The sequence below is a fragment of the Cervus elaphus genome, chromosome 18 (assembly GCF_910594005.1).
Source record: "Cervus elaphus chromosome 18, mCerEla1.1, whole genome shotgun sequence".
NCBI classification, from domain to species: Eukaryota; Metazoa; Chordata; class Mammalia; order Artiodactyla; family Cervidae; genus Cervus; species Cervus elaphus.
The window spans coordinates 22,625,922-22,645,691 of record NC_057832.1 but is presented as its reverse complement, the minus strand read 5'-3'; the positions used below and the strand labels follow the sequence as shown (position 1 = coordinate 22,645,691).

At 40.7% G+C, this 19,770-nt stretch overlaps 1 protein-coding gene across 13 annotated transcripts in view; it reads right to left on the bottom strand.

Moving 5' to 3' along the window:
• Positions 1-764: 764 nt before the first annotated feature.
• The window catches only part of PPP1R9A (protein phosphatase 1 regulatory subunit 9A), a 321,267-nt gene continuing 302,261 nt past the window's right edge, over positions 765-19,770 (bottom strand). For 6 of the 13 annotated variants that reach the window (XM_043872339.1, XM_043872345.1, XM_043872344.1 and 3 more), the window contains 5 exons: positions 12,426-12,624; positions 10,306-10,425; positions 9,494-9,517; positions 8,221-8,403; positions 765-6,871 (listed from right to left, as the gene is read on the bottom strand). In XM_043872339.1, the coding sequence (XP_043728274.1) occupies positions 6,662-6,871; positions 8,221-8,403; positions 9,494-9,517; positions 10,306-10,425; positions 12,426-12,624 (736 nt within the window). In that variant the 3' untranslated portion in view covers positions 765-6,661. The remainder of the gene's footprint in view (positions 6,872-8,220; positions 8,404-9,493; positions 9,518-10,305; positions 10,426-12,425; positions 12,625-19,770) is intronic. The other 7 variants (XM_043872350.1, XM_043872349.1, XM_043872342.1 and 4 more) reach the window with 4 other exon arrangements.

Sequence of the window (19,770 nt, the reverse complement as noted above, 5' to 3'; positions counted from 1 at the left end):
TTCCTTTGAAAAGAATCACTTGATATCAATAAAATGACTATACTCTGTTCTCTCTTGTTCTTGGCAGAATAAGCAAATTCTGCCCCCAAAAGAAAGTTATCCAATTTGACATAGCTTATGCTCCAGATCATTCAGAAAGGGAAACAGGCCTCCCCTTGGTTAGAAATTTCATGACAACTCCAAGGAAGAGAACAGCTTGGTGCATTTATTCCATGATGCTCAGATCGAAATTTGTGTACTGCCAAAGGTTTAGGCACAAAAAAATTATGGCCTGAGAGTGTGTGAGAGAAATTAATATCCCTCTTTTGTTATATTCAGCCTTCTGAACATTTAAGGCATTAGGAATCAAACTGTTGAAAAGAAGCCCTTGCTCTGTGATGGCCTGACTTGAAGCTTTCCCCATGCCATGTGAGGCCAGCGGCCAGTCTGTGGACTGGCCACAGGCCTGCTCCTGGCTGGTAGGTAACAGAAGCCGTGATGGTGATGACGTGGATAGAAAGATGGTCGAGGGAACTTCTAGTGGAAGCTTTGATCTTTTAACTTTATTCCCAGTTCCGTAATTGTGCTTTCAAATGCCATTCTAGCTGCCAATTTACACTTTACCAGGGCCAAAATTTATTTTTAGTGTCATTTCCATGGAAAATGTGCACTTTGCTCCTGATTGATAGATGTATTTTGACAGTTAATACTGGTTTACCCAGTCAAGGCTTGTTTTAGTTGAAGGTGAAAATAGAAGAGGAAAAAAAAAACATTACTTCGACGGATCTTAGTATTTCTCTTTTTATTGCATTCGTTGTCTAACAACAGTAATACTCATTGGCAAGAAATTTATTTACACTAACAAATGAAATTTAATCACAGGTATTTTTAGATTGGTCAGAAAACAAAGGACCACTGTGATATTTTGCTTTGAATGCCTCTGAAAACCGAAGAGTAAGAAATGGCGTTTGAAACAGAACAATCTAGAGAAGTACATATTAACCAAGCACAAGAGAACAATCCAGACGTGGCACTATTGTCTCTTCCATGCAGATGATCAGACATCAAAATGTACAAATTAAAATTTTCAGATAACATGCTATCCGTACTTAACGAACTTAAAATGATTTTCAAACAACTCTTTTCCTTTTAGTGATACAGAAAGAAAGATGAAAATAAATCAACTTCTCAACAACGGAATAGAATTCATTTTCTCTCTCGCGTTTTCAGCCAGCCAGTTAGTGATGTGTAAGTGAACTAGTGGTTTAACTGTGACACCATTAAAAAATACAAAAGCAGTAGTGATGATCATAAATAATATTAAGGAAAACATAAACATATATATTTCAGGGTTTTCTCTAAGCACTAACTAAATCTGATGTTGTTGGGAGATGCTACCTAGCTGGAGTACCTCTTAATTTCCACTTGTTAAGGTGACTTAATTATTTTGGCCAATTGTTCTTTTGACAGGAAATCTGGGTGTGTGAATCAGATAGCTGAAGGAAACAGAACTGTACACTTTCCAACAACATAGTCATGCTCACATCCACTTGTGTTATGTTTGGTGATGACCTAACCATGTCATCACTCCAAAAAAGAAGTAAATAAATGGTCCTGTGATAGCAACGCTGCCGTCAGAGAGACGGCAGTTAGCGGCTGCAGCGTCACAGTGACCAAATGCATTTTAGAGCGTGAGCGAATGCACAGGAACACACAGTGCAATTTTTAGCCAAGGAAACTGCAGTCTGCAGTTGAAAATGCTCGAAGCTGCATAAACGTCTGAGCTTCAACTTAGCAATGTGCAATCTTGACATCAAAGCATTAGCCAAACGTGAGGAAATTTCATGTTACTAAAATACCGAGTATCTAATAAACCAATTTTACCAAAATATATAAACATGTAGAAGGTAAGTGCATTTAGTAGAAATACATTAAAAAAAATCTCTTAAAATCTCATGTGCCATTCAATGTACACACACACACACACACACAAAAGTGGCAATAAGGCTATGATACTGCTCGGGGTCCTATCTGACATTACCAAGTTCCATATACAATTATTTTTTATGCCGTGAGATGGTAGTCTGTGTGTGTATGTATGGTGGGAGATATATTCACACATATGTAGTTCTGTACATCAACACAAATGGCATGCACATTCTTGAGAAGTTGCCTCTTGTTCTCTTATTCTTTACTGCATTTATTCTTGAGTCCCTACCGGTCTGGGGGCTGGGGCTAGTGTGGGGCCAAGGATCGGAATCATGATGTTTCTTTCATTCCCCACTCTGTGGGTCTGAGAGCAGGTCACATGCCATGCTGGTTCACACACTCACACGTGTGAGCCTTTGAGTAAACACGATTCCCTCAACACATCCACACAGACGTGCCACACACAAGAACGTAAGGATCCTCTCTTTAGCGTCAGGTAGACCCTGATGTTTCCATGTTCCAGGAGAAATTACTTCTGTAGGGTTTTTCTTTGCTTTCTGACTTCTCCATTGGGTCTAGTCTATGCTATTACTTTAAATACTACTGGTGTTCTGTCTGGTGTTATTTTTTTTTCCCCCAGTGTTTTGGATCAAGACCAACTTTCCTGAGACTGCAAATGCCTAAGACAAATATAAACAAGATCTGCCTGCATACACAGACTGTTCTTCAGGAGTGAAATTTCTGAAGCACATTCATATTTCTTATGACAAGGAGTCTTTCTAAGAATTTATTTCCCACCCCCATCTTCATAATGAAAACAATTCCAGAAGGAAATATGGACATTTCTGGACTTCATCCTTAAATGCTTAGTTTCAGAACAGTGTACAGGTAGATCCTTGATTAAAGGTAAACTGGAAAAAGGTATTTTAAAAACTGAGCGTTTCTTTTTCATTTAGAAAGCACTAAGGACTTGGGATCAAGCCAATGACATGAACCCTCGTGACTGCGGTCCAAACTGAAACGCCTCTCAACCACAGCTCTATTGGGACAGTAAATTTAGTTACTCAAATGGAAGTTGATAATTTGGAAATATCTCGATGTAATCAAGGAGCTACATCCCATCCGAAGCATAGACATGCCTTTCAGTTTGAAACTTCTTGAATACTGTGGTCAGACATGGATCTGCTCTCTTGCAGCCTGGCCTGTATAATCTTTAACACTTAGAAATGAGTTAGAATAGCAACATAGATGTTAATTTTCATTTACCTTTTTAAAATATAATTCTAAAGCATGTATTAGTCCTATTTCACAGAGAAATTTTGTCTTCAGCAAAAAACCATAAAGGCTAGTTAAGGTGCTAGATCAAAACCCTGGCTTGGGCCTAGCAGTAGACTGGGCCTGGAGTATCTCAAGGCTGCAGGACAGCAGGGACTACAGGATAAAAGGCAAGGGCTCATTTGGCCCCTGTCCTGGCCTCGTCTCCCTCGCTTTCCAACAAAGCCGCGCAGCCAGTGTTCCCATTTCGCGCCCCCTGAAGGCGGAGCTGGGAATCAGGGCCTGTCTCACTGCAGTCACGGGCTGTGGCGGGTCAGAAGCGCTGACCCCCTGTGAGGGTGGGAAGCCCACATCAGCCCCGATGAAAGGACCCCAGCACAGAGTCGCTGTGCGGTCATGAAACCAATGGTGGACGTCATCAGTGCGTTCCAACGGGCAAAAGTGAGTTTCCACCCTACTTATCACTGCAGTAAACTGATTCAGGGAAAAAAAACGGGAGAAAACTGTTTATAACCTGTGAGTTACTTTAAGAGAGACAGTCTTAAATAAAGTCATCTAAGTCCTGTAGTGGAACACCCTGCCCCAGACACTCAGCTCACACAACACTGTCTACCATCTGGCCGCTCCACAATTCCCTGTCCCCTAAAGCATTACCTGTACCCCCAAAACACTTTTGGCTACTGCAGGCGTCATACCGAGCTGTCATTTAGGGAATACAGTTCAAAGTAAGCAGATATTCCCTTTTTGTTCATTTTCTGGCAAATAAAAAAAGCTATTTAATACAAAGTCTTTAATGTTCATGAAGCAACAATTCTGTGTTAAATTTTAAGGATACTGAAAACCACTAGCGTTAAAGTAAGGATTGTATAAGACACTGGAACCTCAATGAGGCATCATGCTCCAGAGTCAATAAAGAAAATAATAGTAAAACAAAATGTTCACAAGATCTGAGGTCCTTCCCTTTGTTTTCAAATCCTTTTATCAATCTGTTTACTTTTTATCCTTTGTTGGGCAATCAAATCAATTTTAGCAGTTTTAATTACTTAAAATAACTCATTAAGATCTAAAATTACTATAATTTAACTTAAAAAAATCAAAACAGTTATAATACAAAATAAATGATTTGAAGAATAAGAATTCAATTTATAATATTGTCAACTGGTCATTGATCTAAATATTGGAAGTGTACAAATAAAGTTAAAGAACAATACTTCTAAGACACTTAAAAATGCAATATAATCATAAATTATGTGCAGAGACTGAGACTTACAGACATTTCCAGTATATACATCCATTTTCAAATATTACCAAAGTGTAAACATAAGATAATCATCCTTCTATTTCCACTCCTAAAATGAACACAGTGAAGCTTCCAGTATGATCCAGATCACTTTTTTCCCCAAAGATAAGCAAAAATCACAAACATTTACAACAGCAAGCACTAGCATTACCAGATTTTGACTAATTTAGTCTTTTAGTATTGAAAAGATTTGCTGAATTTTGTAGTTAATTGACAGTGGTTCCTGGTTTCTCATGACATTAATAAATAACAAAGCACCACACACCTCAAAATATTAATAGAGATTCCAGTATGGCAGTTTCATTATCATACCCTAAATGAAGATAGAAGAAAAATAGGTAGTGACTTTGATAATTATAAAACACAATGTTACTTTATGTTTCTGAGGATCGAATGGATGATCTATACCTAGTGACAGAGGGACTGAAGCTTAACAGACAATACTCTGGTACTGAAAAGGAAATGAGCCTTAGGGAGGAACAAGATTACAAACCTCTAGTTTAGACAATTTTAGATTTTGAATATTCAGACAAGCAAAAAAAAAGAAAGCACAATGTTCCAAATAGGAGATGGCCTGTACGGTAAGAAGCCCCTTTAACATTATTTGTTACTTGTAACCTTTGAAAGCTTTCCCCTAAGCTCTGTGTATAGAACATTTTCCAGTGGAAGATAAGGACTGAGACCCCCCTGAAACCTAAGAAAAGGAAGTAAAATACTTGTCCAGGAATTCATCTGGCCTCAACTCTTGTTTGGAAACTCGTCCTCTGAAAAGTGGATGACCTCATTTTTGCAGCCAATGCAGCTAAGAGAACCAGATACGTGAGCATAAAAAGCAAAAGAGCAACAACAACAGCAAAGTCCATCATTTGAAATTTCTCGAGGTGAGTTTATTTTCTCCTCCATCTGCCCCACTCTCCTGCACTTGAATTAGTTCGATGAAACACTGAAATCCTTAATACTGGCTTTAAAATAAGGACAACTGCTTGCACTGCGAGACTGCATCGTGTGTACCGTCTTAAACAAACTTTAACTGTAAAGTGGAAATCTCCAAGGAATGAAAGAGACCGGCTCAGAAAAACCATTCAAAACATCTCTAAAATATAACTGCCAGCTCTCCTTTATGGGAACATTCTGTGTGCTCAATAAAATTGCTTCTCTGGTTGAATGTTAGTCAAATCTAACTTTTCTCTAACTGGTATTTCTATTTTTCTTAAAAGTACATTTGTTAAAACTCTGACTGAGCCCACTTGGGAAATCTTGAGTAGAAAATATGTGATGAGTTCCTGACTGTGTCACAGTCAGGCTGAAGACTAGCCCGAATGTTCCCCAGGAGAGGAAACCTGAAAATGCTGGTTTCCTTAAAAATCAATTTCCTGTTCAATTTGTTGGAGAAAAAAAGGAACCGTGTTGTGTGTGTCGGTGCTGCTGAAATACTGAACAAAGGAAACAACAGGTCCCAGTACCCGTGGCTGCATTAATGCTTGAATTTTCCTTTGTTTGGCTAAATCTGGAGGATAAATGTTACCCTCTGAACCCCGAAGTAATATCCACATCCACATTCTTAAGGCTTTTGCTTCCTTCTGGGGTTAGCAAGCAAGCGTAACTCTTTTCTCTCTTCCTGATGCCTAGCAAACAGAACAATTTGCCTGCTTTCAGCCACAGTCGGTAATTACACGGCAGAGCACCCACATTTCCACGGTGGGGCTGTCTCACAGTCCAGACACCGGCAATGATGGGGGACCTTGCTCTCCGAACGGATTCTGCAGCCCCGATGTCAAGGCGGAGCGGTGCTCCCGGCCATGCAGACATGCGCCAGGGCTCAGCTTCCGGACCCCGCGCTGGAAAGGCATGGCGCGCCCCTGACGACGCCAGGGTGTGTCACGCTTTCGCTGGACAGGGTCACGCTGGTTCTTCAGGGGACACCACCCGCCCGACACAGAGAAACGCCGCTACTTTATGTCTCTCACAAATGAGACCCTCTGTCTGTTACTAGACCAAAGGTGGCTTGGGATTACTTCAGTAGGTTAAGATTAAGAGTGTACTCTATGGATGCAGAAGATGGCAGTTATTGGACACACGGTTCCCCAGTCTGCCTAGAGCACATAACGCGTGTCATCAGTGTCCTTCCGTCCTCCAGAGGAGAGCAGGGCAGGAGCGGTGGACGCGCCTCGGTGCGTGTCACTGCTCACTAGCGCCCTCTGAGGCCGCGGCCATCCTCTCCGTCTTCTTAGACTTCCTCTGCATTTGCTCTTGTTCCTTCCTCCTCAGCTTCTCTCTTTGTTTTTCCATTTTCTCCTGGGCCTTCCGAGCCTTCTCTAGAGACACCTTCATTTCCTTCAGTTTTTTTTTGACCACGGCTCGGTCCTGGGATGATGTCATTCCGAGGGCCTGAGAAGGAAACATACGCAAACAATCTGAAGACTGATGACCCCTCTGTTTATGATGAGGCTGATATCACAAGAGAGTCCAGACTCAAGAACTGATACACACATAATCGAAGAGGCAGAAAATGAGGAGGAGCGGACTACATTTGCCAAAGATCTACGTACGGTGGGGCTGAGCTTTACTTGTTCTTTGGCTCTTTGGAGTCCCGAGCACAGTACAATGTAAACCTCAGCAAGTAAATGCTTTCTGAACCGGTGATTAATGGGCAAATGAATAGCAGAAGGGCACAGTTCTGCTTCTCCAACCTTTGGGCTATAGCCATTTACAGCCAAAAGTACTGCTACACTCATCAGTATTTTCAAAAGCTAGGAGTAGGCACCCGCCACCCATCTTGGAGGGCTCCAAGAAGGGCAGGAGGAACTGAAACGGCTTCCTTTCTACCAATGTATTCACTTACAATGGAGACCAAAAATGTCTCCAGGACAACAGTGTTCATGTCAGCATGACTAGCCGTTCCCTCCCTGCAGACAGACCCATAAAGGAAGCCTGATCATAATGAGGAGCTTGCTTGATAAGCTTGGAAGTCAGCATAAGGGGAGCTGGTTGCATATTTTCAGTGTTTCACGACCTTCAGAATCAACAGCAGGATGCATCCATCTCCCCAACAGGGACAGGCCTGTCGATGGGCCTTCATATTCACAGGCTATTGATTGAGCTCTAACCTTTTCAAGACCGTCAAGAGATACTCGGCTGCCATCAGCCCAGCAGGGCGCCTGGGTGGGGGTGGTGGGCTGGCTGTGCGCGCCTTCTGCCCTTTCTCCACAGGGTAGGAGCCACCTCAGACTCTAAAGGAGAGGGGCGGGGCAGGACAATGAGAGTGTGATGGCAGGGAGGGGACGACATGGCCTGCTGCAGCGGGAGGACGAGGTTCTGCGGGGAACGCGGTCCTGGTTTCGGAGTGGTACGCAGGGAACAGAGAGGGTGGAGGAGAAAGGAGTTCAAAGGGGAGATTCATGGACCTGGATTTTAACTTGAATGTCACGGAGAGTCCACACTGGCCATTATTAGAACTCACACTACAGAGGAAACAAGCAGAGTCAAGACATGGACCACGTGCTGTTTGGCAGAAGCAATGGATGAACCTCTAGCGCTCCCGCTCAGCAGCCTATTGTTTAATTCAGAACCCAGCAATTTTCCAAAACCTCCTTTACCACTGGGAAATGATTCAATGTCCTCTCTGCTGACCGTGGATGAGAAGTACCTCTCGGCTATGCAGAAGGCTCTTATCTAATGGAAACATTTCAGGTGCTACTAGTAATACAAATTACACTTGGTAACATACAGTTCTTTACCTTAAGTTTATTTCCATCCAACTGCAGGAGTTGCTCTCCAGTGATGTTTTGGGCACTGAATTCAGAGACATACTGCTCCAGATTTAGGCTCATGAGCCAGTGAGAAACCTGCTGCACGCTCCACTCATGAACGGCCCGATTCGGATACTGACTGTGTTTGGGAGACTGTCCGTCATCAAGGATCTGAGGTAGGAATGTTATGCAGGGTTGTTAAAGGATCGAGAAGCTGTGGCTCAGTAGGAATGTGATGCTATCGAAAAGCCAGTTCTTGCCTACTAGAGCCACACTTGCTTTTAAGCCCTAGAGTAAACGAGTGGGTCTGGCTGTATGTGTAACACGCATAAACAGTGACCACCTCTACATCTTCCTTAGGTATTTGGAAATTTAAAAATTCCCTCAAACAAAGCAGCATTTTAATGTAGGAAGTTAATAACTGAAAAATACATTGTAATATCACAAGTTTTCACTTAAAACACTTCAGAAAGTTTATCAGATGCAGAAAACAAGTACGTCACTTATCTCTGTATGTAATGAACTGCTCTGCATTGGTCCTCTGCTAAGACATTAGAAATATGTAAAGATACATTTTAAAATATTGAGGTATATATTTTACTTAGAAGGGGAGCAGTAAGCCCTCAAGCATTCTTAGTAGGGGAAATTTCACAGCCATTATTTCATTTGAGCAGCAAGCAAACCTGTAAGGAAGGTGGGATAGGTAATTTACAAATTATCAAATTACTTTCAATAAATGAGGTAAGTGAAGCTCAGAAAGTCTACAGACCTCTCCAAGATTATGCAGCTAGCAAGTGCCAGAGCTCAGCACTTAGTAGTTTACTCCAAATCTCTGGTTCTGTCCAACACAGGTCATGACTATGAATCGTGCAAAGGCAGCTTGGTTTTAAGACCCACTAGGCTGAGAGGAGATGAAGGTGGTGATAAATCCGGGAGGAGAGATGGGAGCACCTTAGTGACCATGCAGGAAAACAGGAGGAAATGGGGAAGCTGAGATGAGGGCAAGGGGGTGAAACACAATGGTCTGTGTCGGGCTAATGGTGGTGGGAGACACAGCAAGGGGCTCTGGAGGTGGAGATCCCTTTGAATGTCTTTTCCACTAAGATTGAGACAAGGGCAGAGAGTGAAACTATTTAACATGAGGAAACCCACTGCAGGGGAACATTTCCTGTCTCGTTTGATTTTAAATCATTACAAAGAAAGAAAAGAAGCTTCAGACGCTACCCCGTAAGCCACCACACACAGCCCACTGAGAGCTCACCTCGTCATCTATCATATCCAGGCTCTGAGTGAGACAGCAACAAAGGAATCAAAAAGAAAAGTGTTACAGAAATAGGAAGCATGCATATCCAGTACACATTTTCCATACAATTAAAATCATGCCAGGTCTGAAGAATACGGACAGAAATTTAAGAGGAACAAAAGTTTTACAAAGCAAAAATCATGTTAGAAAGAAGTAACTAGGAACAGATATTTCGGGTGAATATATCTTTACTTATAGAGCTTCTCTCCCCGACCCCAACCCGCTTCCAGTACTGGGATTTCTTTCTCCTCCTTCTCTCTCGGCGCACTAAGTCACATAAATTACCAGTGGAGCCATCTGCCTCCCTTGTACACAGTTATCTCCTGAGAATTCATCACAGAGCACACCTGACCCTGGCTTCTAAGTAAGTGGTTCTTCCCGAGTGGTCCCTCCTTATCAGAATTGCACCCCTCCTCCCCTGCAGTGATCCTCAATCAGGGGCCATGCCCGACTCAGAGGGAGTACCGGGGGTGGTGAAGGTGAGCTGTGCTCAGCCACCCAGCCCCACCCGTCCGTGGAAAGCCATCCCATTTATATCCCAGAAAGGCCCAGGAGTCCCCTGGACAGCTTACAGGAGCTCAGAGACAGAACTTGGCTTCCATGTTGAGGCAGACAGAGGGCGAAATGGCAAGGCTTTCAAATCAAATGTGAAACCACAGTCCTGATGACTGATCTGCAAAGTCTGCCTGAAAACGTTCTCCTCTGTGACAGTTTGTGGGCATTGTGGAGGATCTGAGACGGCAGCTCCGTGGCCTATGCGGTGCACATACCTCGTCGGATGAGAGCAGCAAGGACGGAGAGAGGCCAGGCGTCTTGGGTTCTGCTCCCAGGCCGCTCAGGTCTGCTGAACTGGTGCTGCTAGGACTGAAATCATCATTGAAGGGAAAATTCTGAAAAAATAAACAAAGCTCCGCGTTAAGTGAGGCTGGTGAGTGAACCAGAGACAAGTCTGTTTACAAGCTTTAGAGAGGTTCTTTATAAGTCATCTCAGAAGAGATGCATATTTGGTTGGGTGACCTTCACCTGCCAGTGGTTGGGAACTCTAGCCTTCTGTGCTGGACACAGAATTCTGGGCTCTTTCTCTATCACATGAAAGGACAGGTATTTTAGAGAAATGATTCCTCAATCTCTCTTCAAGGGTACAGCATTCATTATCCTCTACAACTGCTCAGAGGAGTACTGTTAATAAGCCTATCTGCTTTGGCCCTAATTGTGATGAGTAACAGTGTAAGTAAAAATACAAGATGGTGTGGCGAGCCTGAGTTATTAGGAACAGATGGCAATCCATATTAGAAAGGTAACTTGGGCACCCCCTGGGAAGGACTGCTTGCCGTTGGCTGTGATAAACACCGTGAGAAATGGCAGATCCTCTCCTGGATGTAACCTTCAAGATGATGAGTTCTGGGGGAGGTCACAGTCTGACATTACACTAGCAGTTACACGCTAAAATACAACTCTCTCACAGCACCGGTGGAGTACCAAAGAGGCTGGAGCGTGGCCAGACACATGTGTCCAAACAATCACCTGGGGGTTGGAGGAGCTCGGGTGTGTCAGTAAAACTTCCCCAGAACTTACTGAAAATGTTCAGTGGATGTTACAGTCAAATAAACTCACAATGACTACACAGTTGCATTTGTAAAACATTTTAAACCAAATCTCGAGAGTCTCTCCAATGCAAGATAAAAACTGGAATTATTCAAACATTCAGACTTCTCAGATCCAAGGCTGAAAATGTTTCAAGACCAATGTGGTCTGCTGTTGCCAAAACTTCTGCTAATAATTCTAGAAGCATTGCCTTTCCTGGAATTCTAAGCACCTGACCAAACACCATCTTGTTTCTTATTCCACTTCCTGAGGAACTGGACTGTTACAGTTTCCCATTAGGTTCCCTTGCATTGGGTTTAGCTGGTTGTCAAGAATAAAAACCATGGCAGAGGCTAGAGAATTCCGTACCACACTCCAAAGGTTTGCTAAAACTTCAGAAAAGGAGATGAAATCAGAGCACAGGCGCTAAGCTAGTAAAACATTTAAGCCTGAGAGCATTTAACACAGCACATTACCATTTGATACTGTCAATGGAGGTAACGACCTCAAACTCTGTCAAAACGTTAAGAGCTGTTGACCTCAAGAAAAGAATTAAATTCAAGTAACATTAATCACAGGTTACTGTTTGAGAAAGAAAAGTGAACACAGATAAAAGGAGACAAAACAACACATGAAAGTTAGCCACCACATGTGTTTCAATAAATTGTTAGGTAAGGTTTGCAGGGTCATGCTGGAAATAACCGTCATGCATTTAAAAACAAATAACCATATAATTCCCCATTCTGCTAAAGTTAAAAAACTCTGGTGATAGAATGATTACAGTTCATCAACACGGAAGTTTGATTTAAAAGAAGAAATAAGTAAGGGTGCTATGTCAGCATTGATTTGTTTGAAAGGGTTTCATTTAGATATATTGAACACATATTCAGTCTCAAATTTATTTGTTTTCCAGTAAATCTTGAAGAGTACAGCAAAAATAGTTTTGTAATGTAATTTAAAGTGGAATACTTGGTAAACAGATTTATCATACTGTTCCAGGATTCAAATGCATCTTTCCCAGCATGGCTTAACTGTCAAACTGAGATTAAATAGCAATATGTGAAAAGACAGGGAAATCAAAGATTAACGTACAATCTAGAATGGAAGAGTATTAAAGAAGGTGGTGGTTAAATAAGGCTTTCTTTCTCCCCAACACAAAAACACCATGCATTGTTTATTGCAGTGTTATCACATTGGTTTCTCAAATCCAGAGTATACACACAAGTTGAGAATGCTTTCCAAAGACTGAAGAGGAGGAAGGATTGGGGTTTTCTTGTTTGCTTTTTTAAATCCACGTGTTTTCTACCTTAGACCCCTTTTTATCTGAAATTAGAGCTTCAGGAGAAGGCTGAAGGGGACTTGCAGATGAAGGCAGATTCCTGAAGGAATAGGATCCTTTTCGGCTTTCATTAAACCACGAGAAGGGCAGGCCAGTTGAGCGTGTGGAGGCCTGAGCAGTGGAGGATGGCGTTGGTTTCCAGGTTTCCAGCCTGCATCTGAAGATCCTGGGTTAGGAAAAGAAGAGGTGTGTTAGACAAAGGAAAAGGGCAGATGGAAAACTTACAGGGCTGAATTTTTAAGGTACTCTGAATACAGTCTGAAGTAATAGTTTGAGAAATTGTCCTACACAACAAAGTACAAATTTTGCACTTTTGACTAGAACATTAATCTTTTTTTGCATCTAAATGGATGTTATAACAATGAGAAGTATTTTGGTATCACCATGGCCATGATGACTTTTTTGAAATGGGATTAAATGTATGTGGATAAATTAGTATCAGAGAGGGACACGGTCTTTTAGGAACTGCTTTGAGTTAATGATCACAGCGTTCCCTTTATTTGGGTCACATATGAGTGCCTCACTACTAGTGACATGAGCTCATAAGCAGCATTTTACCCTGGCCTCCTCAGAACACAAGTTCCCAACAGCCTGAGACTTTAGAAAATGATACATTTAATAACTGGAAATTTCTGGGCTCATGATACTTTAAGCAGAACACACACCTTATTGGTTTTTCATCATCATCTTAGTGCCTTATCATAGGAGGAGCGCCAGACTTGAGGTCCTAAAACCCTCCTTGAATGTCCAGGGTCTTTCACTTCCTGTGTACATGACCTTGGCCCTTCTTTGCCTCTATTTCCTCATCCATAAAAGGTGGATATTCTATGTATATCTTACATGTGGTTAAGAATTAAATTAGGTATGTGTGAAAGTGCTTTGAAAACTGTAAAAGTAGAAAGGTCTGTGCTCATTGTTTAACATTTTAAGGACTCAAAGGCATTTGAAAAACAGCCTGAAAACAGACTTTGTTTTCTTAATGCAAGCACTTGCATATTTATATTTATCTTTTGATTAAAAAAATCATCAAGAGCTAAGGCAGGAATGGGCAGCAGTTTCTGTGCATTTTGGAAGAAGGCACCCTCAGTAAGTTCAAGTGATAACTGATATAATACTTATTATTTGTTAGCTGTTAATGTCATGACAACAAAGAGCTTCCCTTTCAATTAAAAGTGCCTCAACAGCATGGCTTATGGGCAACTTATGTCCCAGAGGTATACTGAATCTCAACCTCATATTTCATTTCACATTATTTTCAAATATTACACATTTCAAATTTACATAGATGATACAACTCCTAACAATTTCTGTTCATTTCTAAAGTATATTGTGAGACTCAAATGGGACAATTATTATAAAAGCATCTCGTAAAACTAAAGCAATATACAAATGTAAAGGGGTTATGAGAACGATAACTAAAGAGTGCAGAAGTCAGTAAAGTTTTAGCAGCACACTGAAATCACAGGTTGGATGAGTAAAAGTGTTCATCATACTAAAGATTACAGAAGATACTATTTTAATTTTGTATTTATTTTTTAAAAACCAAAGGGGTCTGCAAGGATAACAGAGAACGACCAACCAGAAATATGCCAACCTTCAATTTTATCCTAAAGTTTAACATAAAAAAATTATATTCTTAAATCCACTTACTATTAAGAAGTGGGGGGTGGGGTGGGGTTACCATAACTGAACTTAGGAAAGCATACTAGCAGAGGCAGACTGCTCTGCGAGTGAGTGAAGTCGCTCAGTCGTGTCTGACTCTTTGCGACCCCATGGACTGTGGCCTACCAGGCTCCTCCATCCATGGGATTTTCCAGGCAAGAATACTGGAGTGGGTTGCCATTTCCTTCTCCAGGAGATCTTCCCGACCCAGGGATTGAACCCAGGTCTCCCGCATTGCAGGCAGACGCTTTACCGTCTGCGCCACCAGGGAAGCCCACTTTTTATTCCTGGATCATGGGCCGGTGCAGTGGTCCCCAAGTCAGTCTGATAAGTAAGCACCATCTGGGGCAACTGTATAAACACAGATTTTTGGGTACCTGGACTTACCAAGTTAGAATTTGGGGGAGAGGGAGTTGACCTGGAATCGACACTTCAAATATATATCTGAACTCACTAAATGGTTTTAATATGTGTCTTTATGAATATTGTCCTGAGTCCAAATTTGAGGTTTCTGGCGTGAAAATAGGTTATTATTTACTTATAGGAAGTCACTGCACTGGTTCCCCATGCCCTAATTTCCTCTCTCCAGGGTGATACAATGAGAACGAGTTGTCATCCTATATGTGGTTGACATTATATGTGAGGAATTTTTTAAAATGTGAATCTTTAAGGTTATATAGCAGAAGGACAGCTGTCCCCCTTATCTTCTCTAAGAGAGGGAGAGAGATCTTATCCCCTTAATGTAAACAAGTTCGTCTTGAGAAGGATCTTGGGTTCTTATGCTTTGGAAAGTGATCTATGTCAGAGGAAGGTAAGACTCATGTCTCCAGCTTTACAGCCCCTAGAACATCTCCATAGAGTTGGGTCTCAAAGTCCCTCTCCCCGGCCCCACTCCTGGAAAACATAATCACATACCTCTGGGGAGGTAAATCTCTCTGCAGATAAATCTAACTAGCTAGTCATAATTTACCTTCTCAGGCTTATCTTTTAGCTCAGTCCCACATTCCAGTAAAAATGCTCAGAAAGCTCTAACTGTGCTTTAAAACATAAAAATATTTTTTTATGCTTTAAAATATTTTTTATATTTTATATATCTTTTATATACTTTAAAACATAAAAATATTTTCTCTGTAGTCTCATACTCATAACTGGGAATATATGAGATAACCTGGACCTGACGTTTATTTTTGTCTTTGGTTATAAATTTCTGAATCAGTTAATCAAAGTAACATGGGAATTTTTTAAAGAGTTCCATCCGTAATTCACATAAGGTACGTTAGTACTTAAATATATGGATACTGTTCTCAAATTTATAAACAGGCCACTATTAACGACAGCCTGAGTATCCTGTACTATGCCCAAGTGAACTGCTTTTGTAACAACGCTTTTAAAACAACCACCACTACAACTTCTAATAAATAGCAAGTAGGGATATTATTGCCTGACTGTTGTCATTCTAAGACCCATGAAAAGGACTTTTGGTAGCTCAAATCCTAGCCAGGTAATGTTTCAAACAAAATTTGAAGACCACATTTCACTAAACCCTTTCATAAAATTCTCACTGCCAGGAAAATACTCAAGACAAATAATTCCATGTGGACTTGTACATCCAGCACTGAAGACGGGTCTGAAGGCCATGATGTGAGAATGATGAAGTCATGGAAGTTCAGCCCTGGATGACATCCAGAGGCTTTCTGCTCTAGCTTTCTACACCAAGAAATCAATGATACAAAGGGACTGTCACATAGAAAACAACGAAAGCCCACTTCTACGGAGACAGCAACTGTCCCCACACCTGCAAACCACCAGCCCCTGGGGCACTTTGGAAACTGTGTTCCAGTTCTCCAGGAGGTCTGGTTGTGCCTCTGCTGAGGCTGTATCCTGTCCCCCTCATTTCTTTGTGTATCCTTGACTCTAAAGCTCCCTGAGCTGATGGAACCTCTGTGTGGTTCCTAGTGTCCTTCAAAAATAGAACAGTGGTTTGCTTCCATCTGCTTGGAACTAGAGCATAGAATGTTCATTTAAGAAATAAAATCCTCCACTACTTTAAAATTGTAGACCTATCAGCTTACCAACTTTTCTGAAACAAATGCCAATCTCCTTTTAGATAAACTCAACTCTTGGGTCTACAAAAGGAGCAGAGAGGGTTTGGTAATGGTTATTCTATTATTGATCACTCTTACAGACTGTTTCACTTTGTGGAGAAATCTGTTCAGAATAACATAAAATTCTTCCTTCCTTTTCTTAATGTTTTAGAGTTTGAGGACAGATTATGGTCAAGGGGCATAAACTCTATCTAGATCCTTAATAATCCCCTTGAAAACTCACGATTGGCAGAAATGATTAATAGATCTGAAAATAACTTTTGGAGGATCAACACAGGTATGTGTTCTATGTTTATTTTTCTTTTACAGTTTATACACTAATGGTTCACTACCACTTTTGGAAAAACTAGATTCATAAATTACTATTACATCCCTGTTGGAAACTTTCATTTTCTTTTTCCTTTTTTTTTTTTTGGCTGTGCAGCATATGGGGTGTTAGTTCCCTGACCAGGGATTGAACCCGTGTCCCCTGCCATGGAAGCACTGAGCATTAACCACTGGACCACCAGGGAAGTCCCCCTGATTGTTTTATTCATAGGAACTGGGAGAAAGCATGGCTTAAAGTTAAGTCTCCATAATCCTGAAATGTCATTTTGGGGGTGTGTGATGGGGGGAGTTACTGTCTCCTGGCATTTAAATGGTTTACAATTAGCAACTCTATAAAACAATTAAGTAATTTGTACACATCTTGAAACCAGTTTATCCTGGTGCTAACACCCCAAAATTAAGTTGCTCAAGTAAACATTCCTTGGTGAATTTTTTTTCAGTTTAACTTTGAATAAAAGGTGTATAAAATACTCAGAATATAACTGGAGTCATCAAAATATAATTAGGCGTTCAGGAACTGCCAGAACAGAGAAAGTATAAACAGAATATAGAACTCAAGCAGGTAGTAAAGGAGATTAATTGAAGAAACTTAGGTGCAACCAGAGGAAGGGTTGCAGACCTCCATTTACTCAAGTCAGACGAAGTAATTCTGTAAGGTTCTAATGTTCACCAAGGAGACTGAAGTTGTAAAGCCAGCCTCTTCTGAAGGTGACTGAGAGACCTGAACAGATCACAGCTATAACAAGAGGGTGTCCATCTGCAGCCAGGCCAATAACACTGAATACATCCTGCTTCCAGATTCTGAGTTATAGTCTAAATATCTGGTCAATAATCAACAACCCATCTGAGACAGTCACTATAAAGTGCTTAACTTTGACTTATGATGGGGTTTAGGAAATGCTATCCCAAAATATGGTACCTGGGTATATCTAGTCTTTTGAATATTTTAAGCTGAAGGAATCTGAGGAATGGCAGATGCAGGAGGAGCTCTCTGACCTCCCACCTCCCCCCTGAACCAGGTAACAAGACCCTGGGGGCCAAGAGGTGCCCTCCTACATGCAGAGGAGAGGAGCAGACCTCTCCACAGGTACCAAGAGGGATCTGAGCAAACGAATGAACAGGACTTGCTGAGTGTCCTCAGCTTACTACTCTTAGCTCGTACCTTTTTGTCCTATCACATTTCCCCAAATTTTCTACACTTCATCAAATCTACTATAAAAATTCTTCAGGCTTAACTCCTTCTCTGGGTCTTCATTTCCTTATGAAGGCTCCTGTGTCTCATAAAAATTACATTAAATACATTTGTATGCCTTTCCCTTATTAACTGTCTTCTGTCAGTTTAATTTACAGGGCTTCAGTTGAAGAACCTAGGAGTGTTGAGGGAAAAATAGATTTTTCTCGTTTTAGATGGAGAAACTGTTCCCTTAATGAGTCTTTCCCATACTGGGAAGATATAAAATGAAACAGCAAGATGACTATGTAAATAAAATCTATATTATCAAAATAAAAATGTTAGTTCAGGAGTAATAAATATATTGCTTAGTATTTACAAAAACTTGCATTAGAAATCTGAGAAACTTATCTATTGAGTCTATTTTAATACATTTAACTGATTTCAGATTTAACTAATTAAGTTAAATAACCACACTGATAAGAGTACTGGGACCTTTAGAGTCACCATAGCTATTTTACTTTATTAGATTTTGAAAAGCTTTTTAAGTATGAAAAGTACTAACTTGTCAGGAATGTTATTGTGTCAGCTTTCAGGCACAGGGAATTACTTAAAAGGAAAATGAAACAGATTAAATTTATAAATGCACCTAAAACAGGACGATTTGGGGGCAACGAGTCTGCCCTCCTGAGGCTAAGCTCATATTGTTCAAACGTCTTCACAAAAGTGACTGCCTTTATTCCACATAAGATTTTATTAGATGTATAAACAAAATGAGATTTGTAAGCTGAGCTGAAACTAAAAAAAAGTTAGGCTGTAAAATTGGGAGACTTTATTGATTACTTTAAACTTATAACACAAATTTAATGACAAAGCCCCCTTTGGGCATCGAAAACATCCAGTGAAAGGGAGCGTTCCTGGGAGCCCACGGCCAAGGTTGAGCTCTCCGGGGGTGCTTTACTGAGTTTCTGCCATCACTGCTCATGGATCCTAATGGTTTGCAAACATGTGCTTTAAAACTTTCCAAGCTCCAAGGCTCAGATTATTCTGCCAATTTCTGATCACCATCCTCCACTGGCATTTATAACTACATTTTTGTTTGTAAACATTTTTTTGAGGGAAAAATTTGGCTCCTCTCCAGACCAGGTTTAGGCAGATTTAGGTTTTCCTCTTTGTGCTTTATCTTGCTCTTAGCTCTTGGGAAACTAGTGTGTTTCCTCCCCCGCTCAGTAGCAGAGGCTCTCAGCAACAAGGCAGGACTGCCCTCCACACACTTGTCTCTCAGTATAATCTCAAAGCTCACTATAGCGCTATGATTCATCTTTGAGAGAAACAGCATCTATGAAGAGCTGGCTGAACTACAATCCACACAGTGCAAGTATTATTCAAGATATCACCAAAGTCACCCCTGCATAAAGGAGACTGTAAGCAAAATATGTACAGAGAATGTTTTTATATCCCTGCAATAAAAATTATCTTAAGTAGTAATAATGATGATAGCCACTTATATTTAGTAAGGACTTAAAATGTGGTTAAACGCAATCTCAGTCCCTCTAATGACCTGGAGAGGTAAGTGTATAAGAAAATTGAGGCACAGAGAGGTTAGGTAACTTGCTCAAGAGGACAAGTGACAAGAGAGAGCTGGGATTTGAACTCAGGTTCTTAACCACTTTGACATTATGTTCTTGGCTTTTACTGGAGGCCACTGCCATTTACTATGAAGTACTGCTGAAGATGTTCTATTTTAAATACCAATCTTACTTTTTGTTTCATCTTGTCTTTCCCTATCCAATTTACTTTGAAAATAAATTATATTGTTGTATCATAAAATAATATTTGGAACAAAGAGGAGTACATATAGATAAAAAAAGGTAAACAAGCAAATTAATACTAATTTATAGAACAACAAAATAATGAGTTAGAAATCAAGAGTATGCTTTTCATGAAATCATATAGATCAACACTATCCAATAGAAATATAATATGAATCATATATGTAAACTAAAAATTTCTAGTAGCCATGTGGAAAAAAAAGTAAAATTAATTT